The sequence below is a fragment of the Desmodus rotundus genome, chromosome 2 (assembly GCF_022682495.2).
Source record: "Desmodus rotundus isolate HL8 chromosome 2, HLdesRot8A.1, whole genome shotgun sequence".
Lineage (NCBI taxonomy): Eukaryota > Metazoa > Chordata > Mammalia > Chiroptera > Phyllostomidae > Desmodus > Desmodus rotundus.
This window is the reverse complement of record NC_071388.1, coordinates 89870726-89886456: the sequence shown is the minus strand read 5'-3', so window position 1 is coordinate 89886456 and position 15731 is coordinate 89870726. Positions and strand designations below refer to the sequence as shown.

The following is a 15731-nucleotide window of genomic DNA, read 5'->3' as shown; positions in this document are numbered from 1 at the left end:
TCCCTTTCTAGGTAATTTGCGGTGCTCACTGCTGCCCCATTTTTGTTTACCACCGTGAAATCTGAGAGATGGGGTGTGGGGAGTGAGGGCTGGGAAAGATGCACATGTACCTCTAACTTTGGAGGGAAAAAGAAGTGCGGAGCAAGAAACAGAAGAAGAAAAGCCATCAAGATAGGAAAAACCTTAGAGTGTATTTATTTATTAAAGATGGCTCACAAAATAAAAAGGAATTAAAAAGGTCAAGATATCAAGAGCTCATCACAGGAATATTGTTATAACATATTCACATTTATTAGGGAAGACGGGAGGGAAGTTTGATGTTTTCAAAATAACAACTAAGTACAAAGTGCCAAAGAAATGTGGGAGGTCCCTCTGAGATGACTACATTGGAAAACGAAATTGCTGCATTTTGCAGTCTCTCTTTTAATCCAACTTTTATTCCCCCGTCATCATTATGTAACAGTTGCTGAGTTTCTGACTTTTGTTTGTGTCCTGTTATTCAAAAATACCACATTGAATTGGTCAGTTTACATTGGACACTGATCATTTACGAATAACTACTCAAAATTCTAGGATTTCTGTCCTGAGAACGTTAGCTCCAGGCCCACTGGCGTGGCCCCGCAGCCTCGGCGGGACAGCAGGCGCCACCTGAGCACCTGGAGGGCAACAGATGGTTGGATGCCCAACTGTTCCACACCCTCAAGTGTCTTCCGCAAACAGTCACGTTACGTTTTTTATTAGTAAGATACTGCAACTTCTAATATTGAATAAAGTGAAATACTAACCCTTCTAACATTAACTAATAATGGCAGGAAAAATATCACCTTTATTCATTATTATTATTACATAATTCCTTCCTTAAATTTTGGTCATTTCCATGTGACAAGCAACAATACAGTTGTATGGTTGGTTTTGTGTTTTTTTTCCAGGAACTCCTGATAGAATACATCCAGTAGTATTAATATTTTACCCATTAATGCCAGAATTAAAATACACTGTACTGTATTTACCACAGAATGTAGTATCTATCCTTTTCTTCTCCCCCTCCTCCCAGATTTCCTGGCTCTAATGTCTGGTTACACTTGGGTCTCTCATATTCCTTTCATTTAAGAAATACTAACTAAAACTAACCCAAAAACTAAGTATAACTTGCATATGTTACTTTCCCTCTGCCTCTGTCACTCTTTTTAATTTTATTTTTTTGCAGGGTGGGGGGAGAACTATTGAAACTTTTGTAAGAAATTATATTTAGATGATAGAAATTTTCTATCAAAATATTAAAAAATCTGACATCTCTTATATTCAAGAAATAATCCCTCCGGTTCACAGACTAACCAGTGGGACCGAGAGAGGCTGGAGCTTTATACGCTTCAGGTCATACAGGTATTCCTGTTTCCAGCCGGGGGCTTCATCCCGACAGAGGCAGGTTTGATGGCAAATACCCAGCCAGACATTTTCTTTTGAGACACACAAGTGACCAACTGACATTGATTGAATATTGGATATTTTAGAGGGTTTAAAATCAAACTGGTTCTCAGCCAATTAAGTAATTCAAACTGAAAAATATCAAAATTAAAAATATGCTCATTTGACTATATCCTGAGGCCTTTATTTAGCCAACACTTATTAAATATCTACTCTATGCCAATATCTACTGGATGTGGAAATTGAAAGATGATTAGACATCTCCCTTGACATTGAGGAATTCACCAATTAATTACTGAAGAAAAAAATTTATACTGCAATGGGATCGGCGATATAATAGAGAAAGGTATCTTAGTGCAATGGAAACACAGAAGAGAAAGCCATGAAGGAAAAAATTTTTATGAGTCTCCAACTTAAGTTTGAACTTGAAGGATGAGGAGAACTTCTCCAGGCTTAGATGGGATGTGGCAATGGGAATGGACTAGCTTATTTCGCGCTGCCAGGCAAGATCTGTGCTCAGGAAGTACAGGTTGAGTGAATAAACAAATGAAGGCATGAACTGACTATAGACAGTGGTGTGCTGGTAACCCAGCTCTCTGGAGGAAAAGAAAAACCCTGATGCTTAGCAATTGTTGATTTATGGGGAATACATACTCTCACCATGGCCAGTCTCATGCCACGGACATGGCATCACTGACCACAGAGTCAGGAGAAGAAGTGCACATTTCGTACTGGCCAGCCAGTGTGAGCCGACTCCAGCCCCCCGCTGACGGTACAGCAATCCACATGTGTTTGTGGGATGAAGGAGCCTATAAATGAATGAACGAACAAACTATACAATTCCAGGACAAGGACCAATATGGTCAAAGGCACAGAGACCTGAGAAGCCTTTGCCTTGTCAATGGATAAGAAGTTCTGTGACAGGTACCAGGAGGAGAGGATGACTAGGGAGTTGGGCTGAACCTAGAATGCCATGTTCTGAGGTCTGACTTTATTCAAAAGGTAGTAGCGCGTCATCAAAGGTTTTGAAGAGAAGGGGGTCCCATGACTAGATCTATGTTTTAGATGTGTGTTTAGCCACAATTCCACAAAAACATCTTTGCTTGTCTCAAAGTATGAAAACAAATGTCAATGGTTAAGGGCTTACAAAAATTTTAATATGCAGAACAGCTAAAGCCTCACTTTTAATGAAATACAAGGGTAAGAAATCCTTCAAGGTTCCTACTCTTGTTGGAAATTAAAATTTTACTTTTATTTTATTTATTTTTAGAGAGAGGGAGGGAGAGAAGCATCAATGTGAGAGGGAAACACGGATCGGTTGCCTCTCAGGGACTGAACCTGCAACCGAAACATGTACCTTGTGCCCTGAATGGGAATCAAGCCCATGACCTTTCTCTTTGAGGACGATGCCCAGCCAAGTGAGCCACACTAGTCAGGGTGGAAATTATTTTGCATTTAATCAAAAATGCTCCTAATGAAGCTGGGAGTCAACTGACAGAAGCAAAATGATTTTGAAGCACAGTACACATGCGTACTCTGATGTAATAATAAAGAAGAAAGGTGAATTATATGATGTCCGACTGGCTAAGTCACACAGGGCACAGAGAAATTATTTTAAAGGCCACCATCACACCCAACCTTCTTCTGCATTACGAAGTCTTCATGTCATAGAAATTTGGGCTTGTACATATATATTTACATTACCCAAACCGATGTCTTCACTTTCTGAAACGAACAGGTACTTCTCAAAATCAGAAACCTCACCTACAAATAAATCTTACCTAGAAATGTTGTCAGGGGAGCAAGCAGAGATGCTGGTCTCCATGCTGTCAGAGCTGTCTAGGCTCAGGGTATCAAAGGCCTGGTCCTTGTAGCCGTGATCTGGGTAGTGGAAACTGTTCAAGTAGACATTTGATTCAGATGCTGTGCGGTTGTAAAATTCGGAAGATTTCTGCCTTTGTCCTTCACTCATCTGTTGGTGATTATACCCTAAGGAAAGAGCCATAAATATGTTACTATGCCTCATTTTTCAGTCTTAGATCTTGCAAGACTCAAACCAGCAACCCAAAACATCTGCCTATGAAACTTGGCCCTTGGTCTAGTTTGTTTTGAAGCCAAGAAGATCAAAGAAACAGCATCATGCTTGGTGCAAGCAAGAGTTTCAAAGTGCTCTTGCGAGTGATCTTCTTTTGCCAGCAGATCACTTGACACTTTCCAGCGCCAGTCCCACATCCCTGCATAACTCAGAACCATACACTAGCACACACAGAAACAAAAGAAAACTGGAACAGAACCACAATTGCAGGCCCTGAATCCTCCCAAAATCGCTGGGTTCAAGGCAAGGCAAAATGACTCCTAGTGATAAGCAACACCAGGGGCTTCGGGCAGCCACCTCCTTAGTGATCCTCCTGTTTAAGGGATCCTGGATCAGGCCACAAAGCAAGTGGATCACCTACGGGTAGGATTTGAGGAACTTGTCCCTCACTCATCATCACTAACACTTGTAATCTGGGTAAGAGCCAAACTGCACATTTTTCTCATTCTTTTTTTTCAATTTCCCTTGTCTGCCAAATACTTATTTAAAACATTCAGAGTCAATACTTCTTTCAGTGACTGTACTCCTAATTACTGTATACACAGTAAGTCCTAACATCATCAACTGGTTCTTGGAACTGTGGTGAAAACAGCATAAGAAAACCAGTTTCTACCATAGGCTAACTGATGTAAAGAAGTTAAGTTTCCACAGCATCTCACCAATGTTATAACAAAACGACATTATCTGAGGACCTGCTGTATATAGCTGTCTTCTTTTTCCACCTTAACTGTCAGCCCTCTGCTAGTTGATGATATCAACCCCATGACAATGCAGGAATGTTAAAATACAATAGCAGCAAAAGTGCCATTACCAAGAGGTGTTTTTCTTACCCTGGTACTTGGTCTGCTGCACATTAGGTCATTGGTTATTGCTATGGCTTTCTCTCTGGTAGCTGATTTTGGGCATCGTGAGTCAAGCTATTTTTTTCCTTTCCTTTCTCTGTGTTTCATATACTCAGGAAGCAGGGGGCATACTGATAAACAAATTCTTCACTTCATTTAAAAGATTTTGCTGTAGCCAGTACTGTAGTTTGCATCATCTCTTTCTCCCTGAGTAAACTGACTGTCAGACCAATTAAAAGTTTACAATCGGGCCATTTGAAGTTTGCTTCTTTTCTTGTGCTCTGCCCATCTTTCAATGGGCTTTTAATTGGCCATGAAATGACCAAAAAGCAGGCAAGAGGGCGAGAGAAGGTGAGTGATTCCAGACAGCTTCCTCTGCTGTGGACTAAACATTTCCAATGAAAACCAGAAGCCACATCCGTGATGCAAAGCACCATGCACCCAAAGTTACTGTTAAAGGATTTTAGTTCTATGAGGAGTTTTCGTGAATTAGTATTTGAAGCAGTTTTAGCTAAGTGAAAATATGTTAGTTTAGATTAAGGCATCTTTTGGGAAAGTAAGTTTCCTTAATATAAAGTGTAATTATAAATACCAACACAGACACACACACACATATGTAAAAGCTACATATCACTTAGCCAAGGGAAGATGCGCACCAGGAGACGTTAAGCAGATTATCATTAATTGCAGTGATTAATGCATAAAGCATTGAATGAAGCCGGTATGGTCATATGCATGGAGCATGTGCCTTTATTAAAAAAACAAAGGCAAAATAATTCATTACTCAATTATTTATCTTTGATATTTGAACTTTTGGAATTACTAACTGCTCCTTTTAAATTGTTTCCAATTATGCATAATGATACGGAGGGGGACAAAAACCCACCAGAAATTATTTGAAAAGGTCATACATGTTATCTTGCCTTATGCTTTCAAAACAGGTTTATTTGCAAAGAAAACTTGCACGTTGTCACCAACTGCACGGATGACATTTCTTTGTGTTAGTATAAAAACCAAATCCCGAAAAGACAACCATGTCATGTAAAACATACAAGAGTCGTCCCCTGGGCAATGACACGGGCCCTGCCACAACCTCCCCTTCATCTTCAGTTGTTCATAATGGGCAAGAGTCACCGCCTACACAGCAACTAATGCTTTCTTAGAAAAGCAGGAAAGAAGGTAGGTTTATTTCTCCTTAAAACAACGCGTGCCGTGCTTCTCAGATCTTCCAGGGTTTCCTCCCCTCACCTCCAAGTATCACAGAATAAGAAAATGAACTTACCACCTTCAGGTGAGTAGACAGTAAACTAAAATGACTCAAAATGCTCCGACGCGGGCTTAAGGAAGAGCGGGGTGACAGGGCGTGCTGTGCTGAGTGTGCACACAAATTCCCCACATCCCCTCACTATTTGTTGAGGTTTGGCTCTACGTCTCAGAGACTCTTCCTTCATTCCGGTGGTAAAATAACCCTTATGTTTTGACGGCAGCTTAAATGAACAAGCCTGCTGCTAATAAGCAAATATTTCACAATGCAGGACTTTTTTTCCTGTGGATCCAATGTGAATGGAAATGTTCTACCTTATGGAGCTTCTCATTTCTCCCAACTGGCAACACTTTACTGAGCAGGATGAACTCAACTGTCACCTGGCTTAGCCTCCTCCCTCCTGAACAATTCCCCCCCCAAAACAAGTTGCCCCTGCAGTTACAAATGAGGGCATGGAGCTCTCCTCTGGAATTGTCCAAGCGGGATTCCAAAGGACTGGTTTGGGGGTTCAGCCTCTGGCCTGGCCATTCAAAAGCATAGGTACTTTTGATGGAGGACACACAACAGGAGAGCAGGAGAAGGAGGGGACCTGGTAGGAGGCCCGAGGAGAAGCTCTGGAGCAGTGAAGCAGCACAGAAGAGGTGTGCTTTACCAAGGCACACAAATGCTGTTCATCACAGAATCCCCATTTATTTAGCATATGGATGTCATGAAATGAAGAGTCGCTTGATGAATTCATTCCTCATCTACAGATGGCAACCGAATTAGTGGCTAAATAAGGAAGTGGAATGCATTTACTGCTGGGGTGGGACAAAGTCAGTGGATTGGGAAAAATGAGATTTTCCCAGCCTCCGAGACTGCTTATGTTGCTTTTAAGTAATGCAGCAAGAATAACATTCAGCTGTGGACAGCAACTGAAAAGGACAATAAAAAGGGCCTTGTACATGCTTCAAATCCTTCCTATCCAGACAGAAATAGCTAATTGAAAGGGTATTTTATAAGGTTTATACAGGGAGACCTGATAATATCTGAGGCTAGTTCCTAAGCATAACACATACAAGGAACCCAAACAAACCAAGTCTCTTCACTGCCCAAGAAGAGCTAGTATTTTTCAGGTGCCAGGTCCATTTACTGTTACTCTCTTCAATGCCAGTCTCTGTGAATTCTGGCTGATGGGACCTGAGAAGTCCCGAGTGAGGTGACCATTGTGAGATACGCATCTTCCAATTGTGTGGCATGCACTTTAGACTACTACCTAGACCTTAGTATAGAACATGAAATGACTTAAAATTATAAGCTGGGCATAAGGGGATAAAATCAACCAGTATTTCTCGCAATTCAACCTTTCATAGCTCACCTGCTGAGAAATTCATTCTTCCTAACCATGTTCCACAGCCAGAAGGTGAAGGGACAGGACAAGTCAGAAGCGAAGAGAATCACAGAAAAAGGGAAGAAGAGACAAGATCAAAAAGGACGATCAGGAGGACGGGAAAAATATACAACGCTTCCAACACGCAGTCATTGGCGGTGTTAGTAACAATGGATACCAGGTTGACAAGGCGAGATGTTTACATTTTTAGATTAAATCTGAGTTTATAGAGAAGAATTCAAGAAGTAAAAAAATAAGCTTATGATACATGCACACAGTCAAAAAAGGTTTGTTAAGGGAAAAAAAATCTTTCACACACATTGGTCAACCAGAAAACAGGGAGAATAAAAACAAGATTATATCTATAAAACAGTTCTGTTTTATTCATGCAGACAGTAACAAACTTTTTAAGAGCTAAGGTTTGTAAAATACTATTCAATTATTTGAAGCAGCATCCATCAAATTTTATAACTCAGTCCTCTATCAGCCTCGTCTCTACCAGCTAGCCACGGTAATAACACCTTCTTTACTCGGGCCAGTCATTTGAACTGTTTTTCACTCTCCATCAAGTCTTTCATATATATAGTCTTACATGGCATGATTAAGTAGGAACCTTTTAATTCCTTCCATCCTCCCATGTAGCCTGCTTTATTGTACCTGGCTTTTTATAAAGGAGTAACTTCCTGTTTTACACTTAGCCTGTTTACCCCACAAGGCCCACTCTTTTCTTTATCTAGATTCCGAGTCTTATAAAACAATGCTTCCCAAGCATTCATGTTTCCTGCACAGTCTGACCTTGTCATAAAAAAGCAAAACAAAGAAGGTCACACAGCTGCCTGTGAATGAACAGCAGCTGCACCCAGTAAACGTGCAACAAGTTTTCTCCATTGTGTAAAAGGAATAATCACTAGACTAAAAGTCTGCCATTGTGCAGCTTTAAAGCTGATCATTTCTTAAAGATGACTTAACAATGACCTTTCACTACTTGCTGGAAACAAAAACACCACACAAGGAGGTTGTCATACCTTTCTTGGACTTTCCTGCATTAAACAGAAGACAAAAGGACAAAGATTTCATTCATTCTAAAGCTTACAAAGCAACAGTTCACAAGCTGTACAAAAGCCAATAACCATTACAACTTCAAGAGCTCAGTTCCTGGGCTCTCTGCTTTAAACTCTGCTCTCAGGGATCGTCTGCAAGATTCACGTTGTCAATTCTATTAAAGCAGTGCCGACTGAAGGAAGCTTATACTTACACCACGGTCCTTGACGTATCCATTATGAATAAGCAGCAAAAAAAATAGTTCATTTAAGTTAATTGTGTAAGTCAAGAAAAATGGTAAGATTATTAAATTTGAGTTAGTGAAAATGTATGTGCTAGATCCAATTTTTTCAAAACCATGGAATTTTACTTGTGTTTGCTGTTTTAATGAAGGCAACAAGGGAAACAATTCTAAATGAAATTATGATTCAACCCTCCTGGTCATGGTGGGCCACCAGTATGGGCCAATTACACGGTCTGCTGTGGCCCTAAGAACTGCAGCCCCAACCCCTCCCGCTCTGGGTGGGGGAGCCAAGGGAGGCTGGCTGGCCTCACAGGACACATCACATCCACTTGGATCGACATACACACGGTAGTTCTCTATTCCCTCAGAAGCTGTCTCGCCAGCACCACGGAAATGTTTAAGGAACACCATTTTAGAGCTGCAGGAGGAAAAGACTGGAGCTGCAGCCTTCTCAGGAGTACAGAAGGCCTACCAGGGAAGAACCAGAGCAAAATGATCAGACAGTAGATTTTGCAGAGGGCACATCCCTAATGTGACCTGAGAGGGTCAGGTCAGTTTCCCCCCCCTGAATTAGCATGCGGATTCCCGTTCTTTGAGGGGAAAGCCGAGACTGGAAAACTAGAGATCAAACACCCCTTCAGTCTCACCGTATTCTCACACAACAATTTCACAGCTCCTGATTTTCACAAATCTATCCAGTTAGTATAAAGGTCTAGTTTTTCTTACTCTCTATTTTAAGAAAATATTTTCAACATAAAGTATGGTATTGGGGCCAGTCTATGCTTTGATATCTTCAGCCAGTGGGAAAAATACATTTGAAAAGAAGTCTATAAATATTTCAGAAAAATGCTTCAATAAAAAATAGACTTGACCCACAAATGAACAGTGATAAATAAGAGCCAAAATATACTCATTTATGTTTATTATTTATAAGTCATAAGATCTCTTTTAGCTCATTAAGAAATTATGGTAAAGAAAATAAAATAAAAGTTCAATCAAATGTATTTGATTTAAACGTTAACATAAACCTATCATACATTACAAACCTGTCTTATGACTACTATAGCCTCTATTAACTCTTGTTTTTTTTGCCTCTATTAACTCTTAAATCACTTCTGGTAATCATTAAAAACCTCATTCAAGTGACATATATGTATATATAGAAAAGGTATATACATACATATACATATTACATATACATACATATATATACACACTGGAATTTATATATATATTTTAGCGTTCTTTTCTGGTAGAGCAGTCAGAATTGAATCCCAGCCTTCTTGGAGGGAAGGGTTTTGATCCCAATAGTGCATGAATACATCCAAAGGCCAAATGCCCATCGCTCTGTGAGCCTCCATGTTTACACCCTAGCATACCTCCATCACTGCATCTACCGCACTGTATTAAAATTACCTGTTATGTGTCTTTCTCCCTCACTAGACTATAAGCATTTCAAGGGAAAGGGTCATGTCATTCTTGTGCATTCCTGGTCTCTAGCACCATGCCTGTTCAAAAGTGAGGGCCAATACGAGTTGTTGACCTAAACAACTATGTTAACACAATAAACCTATCTTTTCAACAGGAATCTCATAGCGGGAACTGCATTGCAGAACTTTCTTCTAGCCCCTCAAAGACTATTTGAGAACTTCATTACAAACGCATGCAATGCATTTTTACAAGGAAATGAAATATGCTGAGAATCAAAAGCTACCTGAAACCTAACAACCACAGAGAATAAAGGTTCAAACCACATTAAAAGTCCCAGGGGATGTCTGTCCTGGGCCACTGGTGCTCTATTTACTGTGTCAGCTCAATGAATCTTAGCACATGGCTGAACACAGTGGCTCAGCCACAAACCAGGTGAGTGACTTAGGATCTCAGCGGTTCTTTTCTTTTTTTCTATCAAATGCAAAGGATACTAACTCTCTATTTCTCTAGAGGCCTTTCTGGCTTGAGAATGCTATTATATTTATGCACACCAGTCATATGCATGTACAGGAAAAGTTACCTTTGTACAACTATAATAGTATATGTATATACACAGGGTAGGGACAAAAATAGGTTTACAGTTGTTCATATGGGAAATAGTAATTACTAAATAATAATACAAGGATAAACTGTGTTTTGTATACTCACAACCATAAACCTACTTTTGTCCCACCCAGTATACCCCTGTCACAAAGGGGACGTGTTAAGAGTAAAATTAGGACTTTGCTTGATGCCCTTTCCAATGAGCGTCAATCTTGTTCTCCCTCCGTTTCTGAAGAATTCTAATGCTTAACAAAAGATATCACATTGGCTTTTAAAGCTACATACCTCTGAGCATCCTCCGAGATTCTGAGTCTTTGGTCATGGTCGCCAGTGAGTGAGGGAGCACACTGCCACAGCTGTTGCTCTGTCCCAGGGGCAAGTGAGCCTGTGAGAATGGGAGGGGCGGGGGGGCAGAAACACTTTAAGAAACCTGCAGCTCAAATGGTCCTTCAGGACATGACATCCCTGATTCCACAGCTCCTATCTAAGAGCAGAGGGCAGTGGAGGGAGGTCTTCCATCCCATTTATAGATGGTCCATGGTAAAGGCCGGTCGCTGTTCCTCCCAAGGAGCTCCATGGAAGTCTCCACATCACAGTGATTCTGCCAGTGGCAGCAATTCCAAAAGATGAGGAAAACGCCTGTTCTCCAAAACCCCCTTCAAAAACAACTCAAAGCTCTTCATGCACAAGGAGCAGAGGGCAGATGCAGGGCAGGAACACATGCATGGCGTGCACCGGAGCGCAGAGACCTACCCTGTACCAAGCGCACCAATTTCCACCTACCCCCAGCTATCTAGTAGCCTGAAAGCTGGGGAAGGAAGACTATGAACTCCCCTAGTGGTCTCAGCATTCTCTTTAACAGCAAAATCCTTTATGTAAAATATACTTGGAACACCAATTTATAAAATAGATTAAAACATTACTCTGATGAAAGTCAAAGGAAGGGCCCCAAAGCCTGACCCCCTCAGAACCTCCTTCTCACTTGCCTTCCTCCTCTTCCTGCAATGACCCCTCAGGCCAGTCAGCAGAACATGAATGAGGTTTTAGGCGTCGGACCACATGGGTTCATATTCCAGCTTCATGGCTGACCAGCTGAGGGCACTTGGCTAGTCACTTAGCTTCTTATACCTCAGTTTATCCATATGTACAATGGGGATAACAATTAGTACCGAATAGTGTTGCTGGTTTTTAAAATGAGACAATCCACATGAAGCACTTAGCCCCGTCAGTGTTGGGTTCAGAAATGATGCTATTACTCCTGCAATCTAGATAGAGCTTATATCTTCCAACTTCCAGACCTGGGATGCAGCCATGGGAGTCTGCCACATGAATGCCACCTGCCACTTGTGTGGTGATGGTAAAAAAATACCCTGGACCAGGTTCTTGGTCCCAGAGTGTACAATTCCAAATGTCTTCTGAATAAGAAAGAAAATGCAATTTAGTCATAATGTCTGCCCAACAAGCAAACTTAATGGTTTATTATTTGGCATTTTCTTTAAAGACCTTTGCACATTAATCAACACGACAAGAAGACTCCCTGAACGTGGAGCCCGTGGTTCTCCCCATGTCCTACCTTTGGGGCGGTGCTTCTCCCCAGAGTAGCATTGCTGAAATGTGGGGATATGGAAGGTGTGGTTTTCTTTCGAGGCAAAGTGTCACTCAGATAGAGGCCTTCTTTATGCTGTTTTTTCCTCTCTTCCAGACTTCTAAAGTGCTTTAAATGCAAATGTAAAGCAGAATAGCAAAACTTGACTAATTGAAACAGGTCACGGGAAAAATTAAGAAGTACGCATTCACAAAGAAGTTTGGGAACTTCAACAGATTTTTTTCTTTCAATTCAACTTATACTTGTGTTCACTAACAGACTTGGGCTAGCTCGCATTTGGTAAGATATACATAGGCACTGGGAGAATTTATTAGTGAATCTAGAAACAAAAGAAAATAATCTACCTTTCACTCCCGTAATGAGTGCCTGACAAATTATTATGTTGGTCGCCATGTGGATGGCGGAATACGCAGTGGACAAATCAAGTAAGCAGTGTCTCCCCTTGTCTGTCTGTACAGTTCTGTGTGGTGGCACAGATCCCATTGTGAGGACAAGAAAGGGGAGGAGGAAGAAGATGAAGAGAAAAAGCAAGTAAACAGGAGTTGTTTCAAAGTTGGAAGAATATTTCAGGCACATAAACACACTCCAAAAGGACATAATGTTTGCACATAAAGCATTCTTCTAGGTTCCTCTTTTATTTTAAAAAGATCTTGGCCAGGAAGCCCCCATAGTAATTCCTAACATTAAAAAATCCTCCTGTTGAGTACTTCTTTTTTTTTTTTTTCAGATTCCTAAGGCAAAATTTTTGCCAACTTGAAATTTATCCAAAGTTTTCTTGGCCTCTCAAAAAAAAAATGCCTTCAATGGTAAAGTTATTTCCTAACTAAAGTTTCTTTAGGTTTGGTTATTTCCATACTAAGCTAGGGCTTTTGAAATATGTAACAAATAATGCAAATTTGAGTTACCAAAGTTTATTATCTTTCAGACATGCCAATCATGGAAAATATCTGCATTTTAACTTTACCATTATTTACTTATATTAGCGAAAAGTAGTGGGTGCATATAGTCCTTTAACAAAAGGTAAGAGTAGCAAAGGTACCTTCAAGAAATGTAAAGGCTGGGCACAGCACACCAAGACTTGTCTACTTTGGGGACTACTGTCTCCGACTCCTTAGGATCTTCTGGAGCCAAATTCACGTAGGAATTGAATTATAGTTGAAAGGAGGCTCAAAACAGATTTTTTTTGAATACCCAAGCACAAATATGCACTAAATGTAGTAAAAGGAGGGCAACATCAAGAATAACAAACCATTTTTTAAAAATCTGGTCAGTATAAACTGCTGTTCTAGGGACTGAAGCAGGACTTCTGGGGTGACCATGGACAAGCTACCTGCACTGAGCCTCGGTTCCCTAAATGGCAACATGGAGTTAAGTTTATTTTACAGGATTGTCAGAAGACATGAGATTTTATCTGTAAAATGTTTAGCAAATTTTGGCAGAGGGCAAGGGAATGATGTTTATTATCAAGATTTAAATAATGTGTAAAAATACTTGTGTTGACACAAATTTTTATACCACCGATTTTACGGCAGTAATTATTACTATCTTGAAAAATACCTGAGATAAGTTGTAGTATTTTGATTGAGCGGAAACTGAAGTATGAGGATATAAAACTAGCTCAAACATACCAAGTTAGGAACAGACAGCCAAGGTCTCAAACTTTATAACACTCCCAGCACCCTTAGAACACGCTAAGTGTTCTTTAACAAGAAAATCTGCAAAGGAGGATGCATCTTGTCTTTTAAAAAAATTTCTTTGGAAAAGTTGAAGAAAAGACTCCCAGACTCGGAAGACCAGTTGCTAATTACCTGTTGCTCCTGCTGCGGCTGCCTTCTGTGTTTCTTAGCTGGTAGAGGAGGAGGAGTGTCATTTAAAGGGAGAGGATCGACAGATGGAGCCAAGACTTCAGGCCAAGGGGCTGACGGAGGTTGAGTGATAGGATGAGGAGAAAGGGTAGAAGGAAACATAGATCCGGGACAGACAGGTGATCTTTGCTTTATAGGAGAAAGAGAAAGTATATATATGTCCATATGAAATGAAGGAATAATGACAAAGAAATGAAGTCAATAATCTGATTGTTCTCTTTTCTTCCATTTTAATTAAGAAATCACAAATGATGGGCTGTATCCTTCCATTTAGCCTCTTGTTAAAACCCCAACCTGCAAGAGACTTAGATCTGTAGAAGCTATTTTCATTTACTATTATTTGCCCTTTTCCAGATATTTTAAAAAGGTCCATACTGCAAAACATAATAGGAAAAAAAAATCAAACTGGAAAGGTGACTCAATCCAACAATTTTAGAAAGACTTGATTTTTAAGAAAATGATCGTGTTAGAGTGCTTAGACATAGAGTTTATTTTTTTAAACTTATTTCAGGAATCCACTCTGTCCCACATGTTTCATGGTTTCTAGTACTATAATTGGGAGAGCAGTGCCCCAAACTGGTATATTTTTCAAACACAACATCACTTTGACCCTCTGGTCAACCAGACGTAGATTTGTCACAAATGCCCTCATTTCCGGTTACCCAGGGTTAATTTCCGACACGAAGAAAGCAGTGGATGATGGAATGTCATGCCAACACACCTCTTTATTTTGTGGCTGGCTCACCAGTACAGCTGTGGCAGGCCCAGTGGCAGCAGCGTCAGCGTCAGCAGGGAACTGAGTGGAAGGGGATAGATTCGTGGAATTGCCACATGGCTCATTAATTTCATTTACACTGATATAGCCCTAAAAGGAGGAATTTAGAAGTCAAACACAAAGGAAGCAAAAGCCGAGGCATGCGAGAGTATTAATGCTCTAATAAAATGGAGTTAGCTTCGAGAGGCACAGCCAGATATCTGTGGTATGATCAAATGTTTCATCAGGTAATCATCGGCAATCAAAATGGGTTTACAGTGCTTAATCATTAAAAACGATATTCCAAACATTACAGCTAATTATTTTCTGGTGAAATCAAGAAGACTATATCATAAATATCCCAACACCTTCAATTTTAAAATATCAAGAAGTATCAGCATTCATTCTGTTGACTGAACGAGGTTGTCACTCACAACATTAAAATAATCACATGCACACAAATCTGAGATATAAAATTGACAATGTAATCACTCACTCTCTAATTCAAGAGCCTTTTCCACAAATCTCTATTTTTAGATTTTTCGTTCTTCTGCTTCCTGATATTTTAATTAAAGTGTGAGCGAAAGGGGCTGAGGACAATTGGGCTTGGCTCTGAGATATTTATAAAGCAGTGATTTATTTGTAATGGAATCCAGTTTTCAGGCATCTGAACTAAATGAGAGTAAAAACGACAGTGTCCTCCAGTGAGCTTTCCAGAGCAGGACAAATGTACATGCACCTATGCACGCACACGCGCGCACACACACACACACACACACACACACCCTAAAGTGGAGCTGCAACTTCAGGGTGTTCCAATTCAAGACAGCTTCCCCAAAGCCCAACCCCAACCCTAGGTCAGAGAATTTCCGGTTACTTTAAATTCATTGATTCAGTTTTGGGTTCAGCATAGAGTAAGTATCCATGAATCAAAATGTATTATCTTCAAAACTCCTGAATTTATATATGAGGAAATGGCACTTGTAAATTTTCATGGAAAGTAATTGTACAAAGCAATGATTTTCACCATACCAATAAAACAGTATGAAAAAAGAATAAAGAGTATAAAATAATATCTCTTTCAAAAGTAAAACTGTTAAATTTAACAAGTAGGGTCTTCCATTAGCCCATCAATCTTTCCTAAAAATGGCTTCACAAAAAGCAAGATGTCATTATGCTGATGAGACGAAAA

The 15731-nt window shown here is 40.1% G+C and overlaps 1 protein-coding gene across 13 annotated transcripts in view; it reads right to left on the bottom strand.

Annotated features, from left to right (window-relative positions):
* PHLDB2 (pleckstrin homology like domain family B member 2) overlaps positions 1-15731 on the bottom strand; it is a 227376-nt gene that overhangs the window by 21869 nt on the left and 189776 nt on the right. For 5 of the 13 annotated variants that reach the window (XM_045185828.2, XM_045185833.2, XM_045185831.3 and 2 more), the window contains 7 exons: positions 14507-14650; positions 13729-13914; positions 11888-12028; positions 10600-10699; positions 8021-8035; positions 6984-7004; positions 3207-3414 (listed from right to left, as the gene is read on the bottom strand). In XM_045185828.2, coding sequence (XP_045041763.2) covers positions 3207-3414; positions 6984-7004; positions 8021-8035; positions 10600-10699; positions 11888-12028; positions 13729-13914; positions 14507-14650 — 815 coding nt within the window. The remainder of the gene's footprint in view (positions 1-3206; positions 3415-6983; positions 7005-8020; positions 8036-10599; positions 10700-11887; positions 12029-13728; positions 13915-14506; positions 14651-15731) is intronic. The other 8 variants (XM_045185834.2, XM_045185836.2, XM_071220619.1 and 5 more) reach the window with 6 other exon arrangements.